Here is a 19397-nt window from a genome sequence, read left to right as displayed (position 1 = left end):
TTGAGGTTCTGTGTGTTGGTTGAATAGATGAATCTGAGATTGTGTGATGCATATCGTATAATCATACCCACAGATACTTGAGGTGACATTAGAGTATCTAGGTGACATTAGGGTTTTGATTGATTTGTGTCTTAAGGTGTTATTCTAGTACGAACTCCAGGGCTGTTTGTGACACTTATAGGAATAGCCCAACAGATAGTTTGGAAAGAATAATTTTGAGGTGGTTTCGTACCCTACCATAATCTCTTCGTTCGTTCTCCGCTATTAGTGACTTTGGAGTGACTCTTTGTTGCATGTTAAGGGATAGTTTTATGATCCAATTATGTTAGTATTGTTGAGGGAATTTACACTAGCAAAAGTATGAACCCTAGGCCTTATTTCCACGCATTGCAATATCGTTTACGCTCACTTTTATCATTAGTTACCTTGCTGTTTTTATATATTCAGATTACAAAAACTATTATCTACTATCCATATACCACTTGTATCACCATCTCTTCGCCGAACTAGTGCACCTATACAATTTACCATTGTATTGGGTGTGTTGGGGACACAAGAGACTCTTTGTTATTTGGTTGCTGGGTTGCTTGAGAGAGACCATCTTCATCCTACGCCTCCTACGGATTGATAAACCTTAGGTCATGCACTTGAGGGAAATTTGCTACTGTCCTACAAACCTCTGCACTTGGAGGCCCAACAACGTCTACAATAAGAAGGTTGTGTAGTAGACATCACCATGATAACAATGATCTCCTATTTTAACAGAAATAACAGGCACGCCTACCACAGGTCTATGTTTATCTTTAGCACAAGGTTTAGCAATTCTAGCAGTTTCACCTTCGAACTGAATAACATGCCCATCTATATTATCAGACAAGAGATCTTTAACAATAGCAATATTAGGTTCTACTTTAACTTGCTCAGGAGGTGTATAAGTTCTAATATTGCTTTTACGAACAACAGTTGAAGCTTTAGCATGATCCTTTATTCTAACAGGGAAAGGTGGTTTCTCAACATAAGGAGTAGGAACAATAGGATCATTATAAGTGACAGTCTTTTCTTCAACTTTAATAGGTGCAGCTACTTTTATTTCTATGGAAGGATGATATTTAAACCACTTCTCTTTAGGGAGATCAACATAAGTAGCAAAAGATTCACAGAAAGAAGCTACTATCTCAGAGTCAAGTCCATATTTAGTGCTAAACTTACGAAAAATATCGGTGTCCATAAAAGATTTAACACAATCAAACTTAGGTGTCATACCTGACTCCTTACCTTCGTCGAGGTCCCAATCTTCAGAGTTGCATTTAATTATATCCAATAAATTCCATCTAAATTCAATAGTCTTCATCATAAAATAGCACAAGAAGTATCGAGCATGGTGCGATTGTTTTCAGAAAGCCGAGCATATAAATTTTGAATAATCATTTCTCTTGAGAGCTCATGATCAGGGCATGAATATAACATTGATTTAAGCCTCCCCCAAGCTTGAGCGATGCTTTCTCTTTTGCGAGGCCAGAAATTATATATATAATTGCGATCACGATGAACAAGATGCATAGGGTAATACTTCTGATGAAATTCCAACTTCAATCTTTTATAGTCCCATGATCTCATATCATCACATAGCCTATACCGTATCAATGCGTCTCCCTTCAAAGATAAAGGGAAGACCTTCTTCTTAGCAACATCATCGGGTATACCTGCAAGCTTAAATAATCCACAAACTTCATCCACATATATTAAGTGCTCATCAGGATGCTTTGTTCCATCTCCTGTAAAAGGGTTAGCTAGCAGCTTTTCCATCATACCCGAAGGAAATTCAAAAGGAGTTTCATTTTCAATAGGTTCAGTAGGTTGAGGAGCAACTCTTTGCTCTACTGGACGGGGTGAAGATGCCCCGAACAAGCCCCTCAGAGAATTACTTTCCAAAGTAGCAAGTGACAGTAAATTTCAGCACACTGTATAAATTTTTCCTTACCAAATTCCACCTACCAAAGGCGCTACACTCCCCGGCAACGGCGCCAGAAAAAGAGTCTTAATGACCCACAAGTATAGGGGATCTATCGTAGTCCTTTTGACAAGTAAGAATGTCAAACCCAACGAGGAGCAGAAGGAAATGATAAGCGGTTTTGAGCAAGGTATTCTCTGCAAGTACTGAAATAAGTGGTAACAGATAGTTTTGTGATAGGATAAATTGTAACGAGCAACAAGTAACAAAAGTAAATAAAGTGCAGAAAGACGGCCTAATCCTTTTTGTAGCAAAGGACAAGCCGGAACAAACTCTTATAATAGGAAAAGCGCTCCCGAGGACACATGGGAATATCGTCAAGCTAGTTTTCATCACGTTCATATGGTTCGCGTTCGATACTTTGATAATTTGATATGTGGGTGGACCGGTGCTTGGGTGTTGTTCTTACTTGAACAAGCATGATTAACCTCTATTGCAAGCATCCACAACTACAACAAAAGTATTAAGGTAAACCTAACCATAGCATGAAACATGTGGATCCAAATCAGCCCCTTACGAAGCAATGCATAAACTAGGGTTTAAGCTTCTGTCACTCTAGCAACCCATCATCTACTTATTACCTCCCAATGCCTTCCTCTGGGCCCAAATAATGGTGAAGTGTTATGCAGTCGACGTTCACATAACACCACTAGAGGCTAGACAACGTACATCTTATCAAAATATCAAACGAATACCAAATTCACATGACTACTAATAGCAAGACTTCTCCCTTGTCCTTAGAAACAAACGTAATTACTCACAAAGAATATTCATGTTCATAATCAGAGGGGTAATAATATGCATATAGGATCTGAACATATGATCTTCCACCAAATAAACCAACTAGCATCAACTACAAGGAGTAATCAACACTACTAGCAACCTACTAGCACCAATCCCGAACTTTGAGACAAGAATTGGATACAAGAGATGAACTAAGGTTTGGAGATGAGATGGTGCTAGTGAAGATGTTGATGGAGATTGCCCTCTCTCGATGAGAGGAGCGTTGGTGATGATGGTGGTGATGATTTCCCCCTCCCGGAGGGAAGTATCCCCGGCAGAACAGCTCTGCCAGAGCTCTAGATTGGTTCCGCCAAGGTTCTGCCTCGTGGCGGTGGAGTCTCATCCCGAAAAGTTCCTTCTGAATTTTTTCTCATTGAAAGACTTCATATAGGAGAAGATGGACGTCGGAGAGCCACCAGGGGGCCCACGAGGTAGGGGGCACGCCCTAGGGGGGGGGGCACCCCCCACCCTCGTGAGCAGGGTGTGGGCCCCCTGACCTTCATCTTTGGCGAGGATTTTTCTTTATTTATTTTAAGATGTTTCGTGGAGTTTCAGGACTTTTGGAGCTGTGCAGAATAGGTCTCTAATATTTGCTCCTTTTCCAGCCCAGAATTCCAGCCGTCGGCATTCTCCCTCCTTATGTAAACCTTGTAAAATAAGAGAGAATAGCCATAAGTATTGTGACATAAAGTGAAATAATGGTCCATAATGCAATAAATATCGATATAAAAGCATGATGCAAAATGGACGTATCAAAGACCACATCCACATCTTTACTACATCCAATGGTTCAACAACAGTGGCAAGGTTAAGGTAACACGTACTGTTCGTGTGCATTTTAGTATCTCTACATATGCTGATTATGTTGATTGTGATGTGGTACCTATGCAAACATGTTCCTTATTACTTGGTAGACCATGGCAATTTGATAAAAATTCTGTACACCATGATAGAAACAATCAGTATACTCTTGTTCATAAGGATAAAAATATTACTTTGCTTCCTATGACTTCTGATTCCATTTTGAAAGATGATATTAATAGAGCTAATAAAGCAATACAGGAGAAAAATAAAAGTGAAAATCAGATTGTGGCAAAAGAATTTGAGCAACAAATGCAGCCTAATAATAAACCATCTAGTGTTGCTTCTGAAATTAAATTGAAAAGTGCATGTTTAATTGCCACCAAATCTGATATTGATGATTTAGATTTTAACAAATCTGTTTGCTATGCTTTTGTGTGCAAAGAGGCATTATTTTCATTCGAGGACGTGCGTTCCTCTTTGCCTCCTGCTGTCACTAACATTTTGCAAGAGTTCGCTGACGTCTTTCCACAAGATGTGCCACCGGGATTACCACCTATTCGAGGGATTGAACATCAAATTGACTTAATTCCCGGTGCATCATTACCCAACCGTGCACCATACCGTACCAATCCAGAGGAGACGAAGGAGATTATGCGTCAAGTACAAGAACTGCTCGACAAAGGTTATATACGCGAATCCCTTAGTCCTTGTGTTGTTCCTATCATTTTAGTGCCGAAAAAGGATGGTACATCACGTATGTGCATTGATTGTAGAGGCATTAATAATATTACTATTCGTTATCATCATCCTATTCCTAGGCTAAATGATATGCTTGATGAATTGAGTGGCTCTACAATATTTTCCAAAGTTGATTTGCGTAGTGGATACCATCAAATTCGTATGAAATTGGGAGATGAATGGAAAACATCATTTAAAACTAAGTTTGGATTATATGAGTGGTTAGTCATGCCTTTTGGGTTAACTAATGCACCTAGTACTTTCATGAGGTTAATGAACGAAGTTTTACGTGCTTCCATCGGACAATTTGTGGTAGTTTACTTTGATGACATATTGATTTATAGCAAATCTTTGGAGAAATATTTGGAACATTTACGTGTTGTTTTTATCGCTCTACGTGATGCACGTTTGTTTGGTAACCTCGGAAAGTGCACCTTTTGCACCGATCGAGTATCTTTTCTTGACTATGTTGTTACTCCACAGGGAATTAAAGTTGATAAAGTCAAGATTGAAGTTATTGAGAGTTGGCCGCAGCACAAAACGGTCACACAAGTGAGGAGTTTCCTTGGCCTCGCTGGTTTCTATAGGCGTTTTGTGAGAGATTTCAGCACCATTGCTGCACCTCTCAACGAGCTTACAAAGAAGGATGTGCCTTTTGTTTGGGGTTCCGCACAGGAAGAAGCCTTCACGGTATTGAAAGATAAGTTGACACATGCTCCTTTACCCCAGCTTCCTGATTTTAATAAGACTTTTGAGCTTGAATATGATGCTAGTGGAATTGGATTAGGAGGTGTGTTATTACAAGATGGCAAACCTGTTGCATACTTTTATGAAAAATTGAGTGGGCCTAGTCTGAACTACTCTACTTATGACAAAGAATTATATGCTCTTGTTCGGACCTTAGAAACATGGCAACATTATTTATGGCCCAAGAAATTTGTTATACATTCTGATCATGAATCTTTGAAACACATTAAAAGTCAAGCAAAACTGAACCGTAGACATGCTAAATGGGTTGAATTCATTGAGACTTTTCCTTATGTCATTAAACACAAGAAGGGTAAGGAAAATGTTATTGCTGATGCATTGTCTCGTCGTTATACTATGTTTTCACAACTTGACTTTAAAATATTTGGTTTGGAGACCATCAAAGATCAATATGTGCATGATGCTAAATTTAAAGATGTATTGCAGAATTGTAAGGAAGGGAGAACTTGGAACAAGTTCGTTCTTAACGATGGATTTGTGTTTCGTGCTAACAAGCTATGCATTCCAGCTAGCTCTGTTCGTCTTTTGTTGTTGCAGGAGGCGCATGGAGGAGGATTAATGGGACACTTTGGCGTCAAGAAGATGGAGGATATACTTGCTACACATTTCTTTTGGCCAAATATGAGACGGGATGTTGAGTGTTTTGTTGTTCGCTGCACTACATGTCAAAAAGCTAAGTCACGACTCAATCCTCATGGTTTATATATGCCTTTGCCTGTACCTAGTGTTCCTTGGGTGGATATATCTATGGACTTTGTTTTAGGTTTACCTCGAACAAAGAAGTGGAGGGATAGCATATTTGTTGTCGTGGATAAGTTCTCGAAAATGGCACACTTTATACCATGTCATAAAAGCGACGATGCTGTTAATGTTGCTGATTTGTTCTTTCGTGAAATTATTCGCTTGCATAGTGTGCCAAATACTATTGTTTCAGATCGTGATACTAAATTTCTTAGCCACTTTTGGAGATGTTTATGGGCTAAGTTGGGGACTAAACTGCTTTTTAGTACTACTTGTCACCCTCAAACTGATGGACAAACTGAAGTAGTCAATAGAACATTGTCTACTATGCTTAGGGCTATTTTGAAGAATAACAAGAAAATGTGGGAAGAATGCTTGCCTCATATTGAATTTTCTTAGAATCGTTCATTGCATTCTACTACTAAGATGTGCCCTTTTGAAATTGTGTATGGTTTCCTACCTCGTGCACCTATTAATTTGTTGCCTTTTCCATCTTCGGAGAAGGTTAATTTTGATGCTAAAGAACGTGCTGAATTGATTTTAAAAAGCATGAGTTAACTAAGGAAAACATTGAGCATATGAATTCGAAATATAAACTTGCTGGAGATAAGGGTAGAAAACATGTTGTGTTTGCACCTGAAGATCTTGTTCAGTTATATTTGCGTAAGGATAGATTTCCTATTTTGCGCAAATCAAAGCTAATGCCACGTGCTGATGGTCCTTTTAAGGTGTTAGAGAAAATAAATGATAATGTATATACACTTGAGCTGTGTGCAGATTTTGGGGTTAGTCCCACTTTTAACATTGCAGATTTAAAGCCTTATTTGGGTGAGGACGATGAACTTTCATCGAGGACGACTTCATTTCAAGAAGGGGAGGATGATGAGGACATCAATACCATTGTTACACCCACAGCCCCTGCTGCTATACATACTGGACCAATTACTAGAGCTCGCGCACGCCAATTGAATTATCAGGTACTTTTGTTTCTTGGTAACGATTCTAATGTTCACGAGAATATGATGCTGCCTAAATTGGATACATTTGTCTTGCTTACAAATGAAGGGCCTAGCTTGGACAAGAAAGATGAACCTTGAAACAAGTTCAAGCGTGGAGATGATGGCATGCGCAAGGGGATCCAGAACGGAGTTACACGTGATGATTTCAGGACTTTGAAGCCACCCTAAGGAGTGCATGAAGCCTTGGACGAATATACAAGATGCCACTTCATAAATTTCGCTCAGAGGCTATTTTAGGTGCTGCGTCGCCTTATTATTGGGTCAGGCCCATGTATTTTTGAAGTACTTAAGTACAACCTATTTTTAGAGTCCGTATGTGTGGGGAAACAAGAGTTATGGTTGGTTTTGGACCCCTCTTCCAAGGGCCACGAAATTCCCTCCTCTTCCTTCATATATACAGCCCTTAGGGCGTCGTTTAGACTTCGGGTTTTGTTTAGATTAAAAGTTCGCCATACCTGCAACTTCGCGTACTTCGTTTGTGTCCAACGATCAGACCAAGACGTCACAGAACCCCACCTTGATCAATAAAGCTTTCATCTTATATTCGCAATATCCAGATTGCAATCTCAGTTTCTTGCTTGTTCTTCGTTTGCTCGCAGGAAACAGACCCTCGTGGTCAGGTTGATCGTGCTCCGGCGTGGTCAATAACCCCTCGGAGTTGGTTTAGTGATTGCTAAGGCGCGACGTCCTCGCATGTTCGTAGTCGGATCGTCAAAGTCGACTTCCTCTAAAACGATAGCCACCATCTCATCGAAAGATGGGACACCTTTGCCTCTATCACCCTCCTCGCCGCTGCACTTTCTCCCCTCTCTCCGCCGTTCGAGCCCCTCTCTCTCCTCCCCGGCAACCATGAGCGCGAGGTACCCCGGCGACGCGGCGGCGACCAACGATTTCGGCCGCCGCTCGCTGCATGAGCGGGAGGCCTACCTCCTCCACGAGGCCAACTACCCCGCGTCGCTTGACGTACGCGCTCCGTCGCGGTGGAGGCTCAGCGCCGGCGGGGTCCCTGTCCCCTCTCTGCCCGTCCCCGAGACACCCTATTTCCACGCCGAGATCGAGCGTGCGCGGGCGTCCCTGACGGCCGCGGAGCGGGCGCTTCCGGAGTACGCCGCCGACAACCACGCGGTGTGGGCAGCGTATTTCGAACGCCGGCAGAAGGAGCGGCTCGTCTCCACCAACAACGCACCGATGCCGCGCGGCCGCAAGAACAGCGAGGGCCGCCGCCTGTGGTGGGGCGTCCCTGGCCGCACGCTCAGCGACGTCCTTGCGCACGTCGAGGGCGGCAACGACCCGCCGCTCGAGCGAAGCAGCGCGCCGGGGCGAGGGATCGAGCAGCGGCCGTGTTAGGGAGGAGAAGCATCGGCCGTAGTTTAGGTTTTTTTTCGTCCTTTTTTTTCTATAAAAACGCCTAAATTTCGTCGAAATTTGACCGTATTTGTTCTAATTTGGCCGTATTTATCGAAATTTGGACGAACTGTGGGGCGTCTGAGGGCGACCTGAGGCAGCGGCTGAGAACATGTTCGCTCCCACGCCAAAAAAACGCCGACTCATCCCTAAGCGACGCTTTTTCGTGCCCTTATGGGCCGAACGGTGGAGATGCCCTAACATGCCTGTGCAGGGATCGCGGGGAGCGAGGCACTCACGCACAAGGCCACCGGCGAAAGTTGCAATCAGTCGCGCGATCCCAAACCTCTGTGCCGAAATTATAGAAGTGCATTGGATTCCAGGTTTGGGGTCCGGCCGTCCGGCGCACAAACCACACTGCTCCGAGCCCGACTAGTCCAACCATTTAATACAAAGGAAAAATAAACTCTCTCTCTCCCAGGAGTCGGAGGACAGAAACAGGAGGCGACGTGGGGGCGGGACGCGACGCGACTCCACACTCTTCCGCACGAATCACCGCTCTCCTCTAGGTAACACCGACAGCAGCACCGAAATTTTCCGCTGCTTGTTGTTGGAGATTACTGTTGCTTCACGTCGGATTTCCCGGCCAGGTTCGATGCGTTGCTGCTGCGGGAGCAGCGGCTGAGCTTGGGGCTTGCTAGGGTTTGCTCCGGCTCGATCTTCGGCGGGGGTCGGGGGAGCACTTCGTCTGCTTGGGCAGGTTGCAGCTTACGACTGTGTGATTCGTTGAGCTTGGGCGGTTTTGGGTTGCGCACAGCTATGAGCCCCGCCCCCAGATATTAGGCTCGATTTGGGTGGAGTTCTTAGCTTGGTGCCGCCGCGTACCTGCTGTTCATCGGTTTTACCGATGGAATTTCGTGTTTCGATCTGCAGCGGCCACTTTGCCGCATCATTAGATGTGATTTTTTGGGGGCGGGGTCGTGGAACCTAATTGTCTAGTTACTTTTTTTTTTAGAAAAGGAGGATGACCCCCGGCCAATTGTCTAGTTACTGGTTAGGGTTTTATCCCTAGTCGCCACAAGGTCATTTTTTTCCTAGCATTGTCTTTCTGTTGCCTTTTTTAGTGGTAGCACTCTTCGCAGTGGGATGGAGACAACCAAATCTTACATTATGTTTTTTTTTTACGAGGGGAGACACTTCTGCTGTTCATTTTACATGTTTCCTGCTTTCTTTTGGATGAAAGCCACAAGCTTCACATCATTACATGTTTCACTCAGTTGTTTAATTCTCTTTCAGCTTCTTACCTATTTAACTTAATGCACTTGGCCAAACTATTTTTCTGCAGCTGGAATAAGGGTCACCTGGATGACCGGGGCAGACCTGGCACCAGTAATGGAGTTGAAGGCTGTGGCAAATGGAGGAACATCCACTGAAGTTGTTGCTTCTGATAAGAAGGATAATACCAAGATGGAAGAGGCTGGCGAGAGCAAGGATGTTGCAGCAGCGAATACCAATGCCAACCAACATAATAAAGCCTCAGAAAACGGCGCTAAGGGCTCATCCGATGATGATGCCAAGATGGAGGAGGCTGAAGATGCAAAGGAAGATGATGTGGGTGCTGTGAAGCAGGCAGGTACAGAGGGTGTCAAATCGGGTGACAATGCGGATGCCAAGGAAGGTAATGGTGCCAATGCAGCAGAACATGAGGATTCCAAAACGGCTGCTATTGAGGATGTAGTTGCAAAGGAAGATGACAACACCAAGTCAGCAAAACACAAGGACTCCAAAATGGTTATTGTAGAGGATGCAGATGCAAAGGAAGATGACAAAGCCGCCAAGGCAGCAGAACACGAGGATTCCAAAACGGTTGGTATCGAGGATGTAGTTGCAATGGAAGATGACAACACCAAGTCAGTAGAATACAAGGACTCCAAAATGGTTATTGTAGAGGATGCAAATGCAAATGAAGATGACAAAGCCAAGGCAGCAGAACACGAGGATTCCAAAGCGGCTGGTATTGAATATACAGTTGCAAAGGAAGATGCCGTGTCAGCAGAACACAAGGACTCCAAAATGGTTATTGTAGAGGATGCAGATGCAAAGGAAGATGACAAAGCCAAGGCAGCAGAACACGATGATCACAGAACAGGTGGTGTGGCAGCAGAACACAAGGATCACAGAACAGGTGGTGTGGAGGATGCAGATGCAAATGAAGACATTGGCGCCAAGGCTGAAGAGTTCAAGGATGGCAACATGAATACTGTAGACAATGCAGATGCAAAGGAAGATGAATATGCCAATGCATCAGAACATGAAGATGCCAAAATGGTTGATGTGGATGATGCAGATGCAAAGGAAGATTATGGCACCAAGGTAGCAGAACATGAGGATGTCAAAATGGGTGCCGTGGAGGATACTGATGCAAAGGAAGATAACAACACCAAGGAAGCAGAACATCAGGATATCATAATGGGTGCGGTAAAGCATGCAGATCTAAAAGAAGATAACAGTTCTAATGTAGCAGAACGCGTGGATGTCAAAATGGCGGAGGCTGAGACCAATCCAGGAGATGCAGAGCTCGAAGACAAAGGGCACAAGGAAGAAATGGATGTGAACACAGAGGTCAAGAAGGGACCGAGAGATGCAGAAAAATGTGGTTCTGAGATGCATGATGAATTGAATGGGCAAGGAAAGAATGGAGCGGCTCGGCAGCAAGAAAATACAGCTGAAGAAATGAGTGATGATGATAGTCAAGGGGAAGAGGAAGTAGAAGAAAAGGGCTCTTCAGATAAGAAAGAGGAAGGAGGGGATGGTAAGGCAAACGAGAATGAAGAGAAGCTAGAAAAAGAAAGTGCGAACAAGGAAGGAAAAGATGGCAAGGTAACAGAAGAGGAGGCCAGCGAGGCAGACAAGAATGTGGAAGAGAATAAGGAGGAAACACCTAAGAACAAGAGGGCAAGGAGTTCTAGGGATAGACGCCAGGGACAGGACAAGAAACAACATGGGTCCAAATCCAGGGAAGCCAAAAGTTTACTGTACACTCCCAGCCCTTATGGTATTGATCGCCCTCAACGTGAGAGGAAAATAGTAGAGAGGTTGGTTGAAGTGATTGATAAGGAGCCAAACAGGAGCTTCGTAGTTGAGAAGGTTCATTGCTTGCAGTCATATTTCCTTTATCTCACGTTTTTCCTTTTGTCTGTGCTATAATTTCTGGTAAATCTCTTCATTGCAGGGTCGTGGCACTCCTTTAAAGGATATACCAAGTGGTATGGCCCTATGGCACACTTTCTTTTAACTTTTTACCTACTTTATTTTTAGGGGCTGTATAATAGACATCAGTTCTTGGTTAAGGCTATGTTGTTCTTGCATCAAGCACTTGAATCTGAGCACACTTGTCCTAATGATGCATGGTATTACTGAATCTGGGTAGAAGCCTGTTGTGAATTTTTAGGTACTCCCTCCGTCCGGAAATACTTGTCATCAAAATGGATAAAAGGAGATGTATCTAGATGTATTTTAGTTCTAGATACATCCCTTTTTGTCCATTTTGATGACAAGTATTTTCGGACGGAGGGAGTACCAGTTAAGATCCTTTTCCCTGTGAGTCTATCTCATGAATCATGATCAGTTTGTTCCTGATCTGCCAGTTGAATCAATACGTTACATTATGTGTATGCCTTTGATATGTTTAGTACTTAGTAGCCATGTTTGTACTGTAACTTTATTTATATCTATATTTATTAGTCCAAATGTGTACAGATGCTCTGAGCTTAAGCCAACACCTTTTCACAACCTTGTATTCAGTTCTGAAGCTGCTAGTCTAGACTAGTCTGCTATCACTAGCATATGTGCGTGTAAGATCCTTATTTTGAGTAACTTAGGTGGCGTTTGGTTCTAAGGGCAAGCCTGAGTTGGTTGAGTATATGCCAAACCACGTGGTTAGGGGTAGCCACCTTTTGTTGTTTGGTTGAATGGATGAGAGGTGGTTAGGGATAGTCATTTGTGTGTTTGGTTGAGAGGATAAGAGATGAATGATTGTTGAGGCGGTGAGATTATCCTTGTTACAAGTAATTATAGCAACATATGTATGTCAAGTTTGAACATTTGATAAAAAACATTTTCTTTGAATGACTGTTCTTTTTGTTGTCCATCTACAATAGTTTTTGAATGGCAAAGTTTGAATGTTTGATAACAACATTAATTTTGAAAATAAAAAGTGAACTTTAACATCACAGCCCAGCATAATATAAAGCTTACTTTCTTTTTGTTCATCTGCAATAGAAAAAAATGAACTTGATGATGAAATATACAACAAGCATTCACACAATACGGCCATGAATCTGTTAGGAAAGCAACTTATCTTTATTGAAGGCCCAAGAGGCATATATATATATATATATATATATATATATATATATATATATATATATATATATATTACACATGACTTGAGGTGCAAGGAAACTAAACATAGACTAATAAGGACTCCTAGACCAATACTAATACTCCTTAACACCCCCCCTCAAATGCAAAGCATATGCAATAGCATTGCATTTGAAGAAGTGTAATACTAGAAAAAAAATGATAATCCAAATCCGTGCCTTGAGAGTGTCGTCGTAGCATGAAGAGTCTTCAAAACCTGTCGAGTCGCCAAAGGGGATAACGAAGAGATGGCACACCAGAGGAAGACACCACATCACTTGAAGATACAAGATAAGTATCAAGAGAAGATGGGTTGTCAAAAGAAGATGGCACATCAAGAGAAGAAGCATTGCTTAAAGAATCATGGCCCATGAAAACCGACGGCGAAAGAAGCTCGGCGGCAAGAGAATGGGCTTAGATCAACAACGCAAAGAGAGGCCACAGAAATCCTATACAGAGGACAATGGCCAGAAAAAGGCTGTCGGACAAAATTTTGGTAGACTCGGATGATATAAAGAAAACACAAAATATCAACGGATTTGGTGGACGCAGCGGAAAATATAATAAGATAGAAGCTAAGAAGCGCACACACGAGACAAAGATGAAAAGACATCGTATACGCAGAAGACATTGATTTTTTTGTTGTTGTTGTAATCAAGATCGGAGCCTAGCAGAAGCTAGCACGCGGCCACGTACGTGGCGGAAAGGCAGCAGCTAGTAGGCAGGCCAGGAGAAGCACATGCGGGCGACAGGAAGCAGCAGCGTTGACCAAGATGAGATCCAGCTGCAGGCACGCAGACATGTGCGGAAAGAAGCCTTTAGCTGCAAGAGAGCAACACACAGGCTCCTGGAGCTGTACGGGCGGGCGTGCACGTGGAGCGGAGCCTTCCTGGAGGTGCTTCGAGCCGAGCGCACACCAGGCGATGGTCCTGATCTGAGAGGCAGCCGCCATCGATCCAGGAGTAGCGGCCCACGAGGTGCCCACGCTGAAGCAGCTGGGCAAGCAGTCAACGTGCCAGGTGGATCGCGGGGGTGGTGGTGCCGTGGAAGACGAGATCGATCCAGAGAAGAACAGATCAATCGAGAAAAAAAATAGTGGATCGTAAGGATGAGTTGCGGCGTCCAGAGACCTAAACCTAGGCTCTAATATCATGTTATGAAAGCAACTTATCTTTATTGAAGGCCCAAGAGGCATACATTATTACACATGACTTGAGGTGCAAGGAAACTAAACATAGACTAATAAGGACTCCTAGACCATTACTAATACTCCTTAACAGAATCATCCATATATATTCAATAGTATATGCATACGCAAGTTTACACAATTCTTTGTCTTGGTGTACATCCCCAATAGTATTTTTTTTACGGAATACATCCACAATAGTATACATATACACAAGTAGATTACTACTACCGCTGTACACTAATGTAAGACGTTTTTGCAGTTCGAACTGCAAAAACGTCTTAACTGCAAAAACGTCTTACATTAGTGTACAGAGGTAGCAATCATTCAAGCATACATACACAGGTATACGCAGTCGTCCAGGAATTCAACAGATTGGATGTCTCCTTCAGGCTGCAAGTCAAAGGGAATCGTCCAGAAATCAGAGAGAGGAATTGCTGAGAAGGGAATCGGAGCATGTGAATAGGTGCCAGCCGCAGACCTTGGTGGTGGCAGTGCTTGTGTGCTGCTTGGCTGCCAGCATGGGGTGCGGTGGAGCAGGAACCCAATCTGGAGCATAGTGACCATGTCAACTGAGCCCGTGTCCGCCTTTGCAAGATACAGTGTTGCGAAGCCTCATCTGTGCACTGTCGGCGTGGTTCATCTCTGCTCAGTTGTGCTCCCAGTTCTGGTTTATCTCCTTGCACGCACGGGGCATGGGGGAGTGCTGGGATAGAGAGAAAAGAGAGGGTGAGGCCCGCCGCTGCTTATTCTCCTCCCGCCCACACCAGCCGTGGCAAAGAGCATGGAGACTGAGCGAAAAATGTTTTGCGTGGGACGTGAGGGAAGGGGAGTGTGGGCCGTGGGTGGTTGCTGTCATCCGGCATATTTTCTTGGCTCTGCTCAACCAGTTTTTAGGGGAATATTCCCAGATTCTTTACTATTCCTATCCTTTCCTGCCACCATACCAAACGAGTGTTTTCCCTGCAGGGTAACGTGAACCAAACGCCACCTTAGTGGATGTGCCATCCTTGATTTTCCACTGAGAAGTGAGAAGCTATGTGAATAAATTAGGTGATGCATGGATTATCTACCTAAATTAGACTTGCAAATATAGCACAGTTTTGCTCCAGTGAATTCTAATCTATTGCAGAAGAGAGGATAGCTTCCATGGGAAATAGACTGCAAAATATGATCAAATTTATACTGTTATAGTCATTACTGAAGCACAGTTATAAATGAACTGTATTAGATGCAAACTTTCTTGTGTACTCTGGCCTGATTGAGTGTCCAACAGTAGTAAGAGGAGGCCAAAAGGCTCTAGTGACTAGCAAGTTTTTTTATTAACTTTAGTCAAGTGCTAGATTTTTGTATCTGCATACCATTATATCTGATCTTCTGCTGTAATTTGAATGGGATCCAACAACAACAATTTGATTCAAACCTTTGGTTTTGCCTGACTGAAATTCATTGGCATCTGGGATAGTATCAATGTGTCTTGAACTCTTAATGATGAGTAGCTGCTCTTCTCGCTGGTGATTTGTTGTATTATCAACAATTAACCAATAATAAACTACATTGGTCTCAGTTATAACTTTGATTGCTCCATTGATGTTTCATGTCTATGTCTTCGATAAAAAAACTGACAATTGTGGCTGTCTTTAATTTTACTGTTTCAGCTCCTGCAGTCATGCTGTAATGTGTGTGGTTTTCTCCCTTTCCTATTGCACTTCTATTGTCCGCTCACTGATTTGATTTTTGAAACTTATTTACAGTGGCACAGAGGTTAACGAGGAAGAAACCTGCTGATCTTAAATTTCTTCACAATGTTCTTTTTGGGAGGAAAGGCAAGGTAAACACCTTAAATATCATGATATTGCCTTTACGATAACTGGCATTGAAAACTTTCTGTTGTCGTTTGGGTTTTAATTGCTTCCTGTTCAGCTGGACTAAAATTATTCAAGTAACTTTGCACACTGAACTTCCCAAGAGGCACTAGTCCCTCTAGGTAAGTTTTGAGCACATGCATTGTCCAATTTTAGACTGAAGGTGTATACTCCTATATTCCCCCCAAACAGGAGTATACCCAATACTATCAGTCTGTTGAGGTAGTCCTTTGACTCTGCTGTATATGTTATCTGGCAACAAAAGGTAGCAGGAGGAATAGTGTAGGAAAATTGTCAAATTTATACACTGTTCTCGAGTCAAGCGATTTTCTTTCTGTGTACTGCATGGCTTATCGAAATGCCATATTGAAACAGCAACGGCTAAGTTGTGGTGCATTGGGAATCTACTTTTACCGATCAGTTCAATTTCCATTTGCAAAATGGATTACCTCTGTTTCTATGATTTTTGGTGGTTAAATCTTAGAAGGCATCTAGTTGGTTTGGGTTCTTATTCAAGTAAAACACAACTGTTATTAGTTCCGTTCAGTAACTCTTAAGTTATAATTGATTGATGTAAATGCTGAAGTTCTTTTCAACTCACTCACCCTGGCTAGTGGCTTATGTTCTCAATGTTCCAGACTGTCGATTTTAAAGGCCATATACTTCAGTTCTCTGGATTTGTGTGGCATGAGAGCGATGTAAGCTGCTTTGCTCCGAATTTTGAATTTCCCATTATATGTAGGTGATGGAAATAGTTTAATCTTTAAAGAGTTCTATTTATCTGCAGGAAAAGCAGAGAGCCAAGGCAAAGGAGAAGCTTGACAAGTGTATGAAAGACATGCTGGTGGATCTCTGTTGGCTTCTTGCTATTCCGGTTCCCAAAACAAACATCAGAAAGGTGGTTTAATGTTCTGTTTATAGAACAGTATTTTTGTTAAGACAGACGCGGTGTAATAACGTGGTGAATATAGTGTGGCATCTAACATTGTTTGGGATAACTCATATAGGAAGATATCGTTGCAAAGCTGTTGGATTTCATTGCTGAACCTCGTCTTATGCCTGATTCTGGCCTCTCTGATGACCAGGTGAGAACAAGTATTGTTACCTTACAACCTATCTTGCAGTTGTACCTCAGTACCTTGCTGTTGTGATGTTTTTATGATTGGGATTAGAATGTGTGGTAATTGAACCATTTATTATATTTTTTTTCTCTGTGTGCTTCATTCTCTCCTACTGTTTAGGGGTCAAATTCTAGGAAACGCAAGAGAGGAGGTGGTAGTTCGAGCAAGACTTTGGATATCACTCCCAAGAGGTCTAAGAAGGTATGGCGCCAGATTTGTCAGATGGAACCTGTCGGCTCTATTATTTTCAGTTGCAATTTTCGCATATAAAGGGCAGCCCGGTGCACGTAGCTCCCGCTTGCGCAGGGTCCGGGGAAGGGTCTGACCACTTTGGGTCTATAGTACGCAGCCTTTTCCCTACATTTCTGCAAGAGGCTGTTTCCAGGACTCGAACCCCATGACCGTAACCTCATGGTCACAAGGCAACAGCTTTATCACTGCGCCAAGGCTCCCCTTCTGCAATTTTTGCATATGCAATATTAATATCTGCAACATTTTTTAGTGCCTTTTGCAATGCAACCAGCATGACATCTTCTTGATACTGTGTTGAGTATATACATGTACATACAAGTGAAGTTTGTGTTTAACTGTTTATCCCGTGACAAGTTAATGTAGCCACATGACCATCATTCTTCAATTATAAAAATCTTGTTCTCACTCTTCGTTGTTGCTTCAGAAATTTGCTGACGACATATCTCCAAGGCGAAAGCAAGCTCTGGAGTATGATACGGATGAAGATGTGAAGTCTGATAGCGAGGAAGATGCAGATGAATCTCATGATGAGCAGGAAGATGGCTATGACTCTGCCGAAGATAAGGCAAATAGGAAGTCCTCGGAAGTAAAATATTCTGCAGGTAAAAAGAAGGCTGCTGCTGGGAGCACCCATAGGACAAGTCCGCCAAGGACAGCAAGCAAGACTGCGGGCAAAACATCACCATCCAAAGGTTCCAAGGAAAAGGAGAGCCCTGATGAGAGTGCAAAGGTCTTCTCTAGGAAGAAGAAACCCATCATATCAAAGCATACTCCAAGCTCTGGAAAGGTGATAGAAGAAAATAAGTCATCAGGTAGTACAATCTATTCCATAGTACCTTGTGTATCATATATGTGCCCTTTTATTTTATGTTTGGTACTAATAATTATGAGTGTAGTTCTTGTTATCCGTGTGGAGTATGGATTAACTGGTTGTTTGATGACAATTCCTGTATACTCCATTCATTTCTGATTTCTAAGGCCCTCATTCCAGTACTTGATGCAGTTATTGCTTATGGCATAATTGGACTAGTTTCTTCCATTTTATGATATCCGTTAGAGCATATATGATGTTAGATTGTCCAGCAAATCTAATGATATTTTATCTAGGTAAAGAGGCAATGAAGAGCAAAGGCGAATCAGCAGAAGGGGGTCTGCCCAGTAAGGCTGAGTTGAAGAAGACCATTATTGGAATCCTTAAAAAAGTTGACTTCAACACGGTTGGTTACACATTGATCATTGATCCCACCATTTTATTGTTTGGATTCTGTCCCTATGATAAGTATTGTTTCGTAAATATAGCTGGTGTTTGTACAGAAGTAGATTCTGAGGTTAATTTCTACTCCCTCCGTCCCATAATGTAGGACGTTTTTTGACACTATTGTAGTGTCAAAAAACGTCCTACATTATGAGACGGAGGGAGTACATTTGTATTACTCTTACTCTAAGGTTACTTGCCCTTTTGTTTTGACTGCACTTCTGTTTTCACTTGGAAATTTCTCATGTGGGAACTGACGTATTTTGGAATCTGATTTTGCAGTCTACTTTTAGCGACATTCTTAAGAAGCTCGGTAAGTCTATCAGATATGTTTTTGTTGTCATTGCAGTTGTGGAGCAGACATCCTAACAGATTACGTCTTATAGATGACCATTACAAGATTGATCTGACCGCAAGAAAAGGAGCTATCAAAATTATGATTCAAGAAGAGCTGACAAAGTTATCGGAGCAGGAAGACGATGATCAAGACAAAAATGTAGATGCCAAGATGAAACAGTCACGACATCGAGCAAAGGTCGCCGTCTGAAGCATTGTGAAACACCATAGCATTAGCGCCCAGTGTTGATTATTTTGTACTTAATGCCTACTTCACTTTTGCCTTGGTGGGCTCTTGGGCAGTCCTATGTTAATTATGGTTCTTATGTTTGCAAACACCAAAATCCTAGCCCTGTTTGTGTATGCGAAAACATAACCTGTAGGCAGCTCCGTGCTGGGAGGCACTTCTAGCTAACATTTGTCTGTAGATTTGCATATGCTTTCCAAAACTCGAATGGTTGTAGCAGAGCATGTTGGATGGTGTGGTAATAGGTTTGAATAGAATATGGACATACTCGGATTTCTGTCCTGCGGCATTGGATTACAACGGTGGGAGCTCTAGCGGTTTGAGCATCGCTGGGGCAGTCACGCAGGTTGCGAGGGGGGATATCAGATTGAATTTCTGGACAAATAAGCAGATGGAAACGTGCTGCATTACGTGACGAAAAAAATTCAAAAAGAAAATGCAGTTCTCTGATGTGGGCCAACACAATTGGGGGTTTATGTTCCGACGATCGGGAGTAAGACTACGT

General features: G+C 42.6%; 1 protein-coding gene across 4 annotated transcripts; it reads left to right on the top strand.

Annotated features, from left to right (window-relative positions):
- Positions 1-8548: 8548 nt before the first annotated feature.
- Positions 8549-19169, top strand: LOC123085826 (titin homolog). Of its 4 annotated transcripts, none has more exons than XR_006439954.1 (12): positions 8549-8777; positions 9554-11355; positions 11441-11474; positions 15571-15647; positions 16320-16379; positions 16469-16579; positions 16689-16766; positions 16923-17003; positions 17479-17866; positions 18162-18382; positions 18471-18622; positions 18696-18798. XR_006439954.1 is itself a non-coding variant. In XM_044507530.1 (12 exons), the coding sequence occupies exons 2-12, from the start codon at positions 9574-9576 to the stop codon at positions 18854-18856; spliced, it is 2913 nt and encodes a 970-aa protein (XP_044363465.1). In that variant the 5' UTR covers positions 8549-8777; positions 9554-9573; the 3' UTR covers positions 18857-19169. The 4 variants fall into 4 exon arrangements, 2 of the variants coding, with proteins under 2 accessions (XP_044363465.1, XP_044363466.1); XM_044507530.1 differs by having other exon boundaries at positions 18162-18271; positions 18592-18622; positions 18696-19169; XR_006439955.1 differs by having other exon boundaries at positions 8683-8968.
- The last annotated feature ends 228 nt before the right edge of the window (positions 19170-19397 follow it).

This window comes from Triticum aestivum, chromosome 4A, assembly GCF_018294505.1.
Source record: "Triticum aestivum cultivar Chinese Spring chromosome 4A, IWGSC CS RefSeq v2.1, whole genome shotgun sequence".
Taxonomy (NCBI): domain Eukaryota; kingdom Viridiplantae; phylum Streptophyta; class Magnoliopsida; order Poales; family Poaceae; genus Triticum; species Triticum aestivum.
This window is presented reverse-complemented; position numbering and strand designations above follow the sequence as displayed.

Bases quoted from the DNA above. Each gene is read 5' to 3' on its own strand.
- LOC123085826 (XM_044507530.1), top strand. From the start codon at position 9,574: ATGACCGGGGCAGACCTGGCACCAGTAATGGAGTTGAAGGCTGTGGCA. The intron at 15,648-16,319 runs GTAAACACCTTA...TCAATGTTCCAG, and splicing joins TTTTTGGGAGGAAAGGCAAG to ACTGTCGATTTTAAAGGCCA. The intron at 17,867-18,161 runs GTAGTACAATCT...TATTTTATCTAG, and splicing joins AGAAGAAAATAAGTCATCAG to GTAAAGAGGCAATGAAGAGC.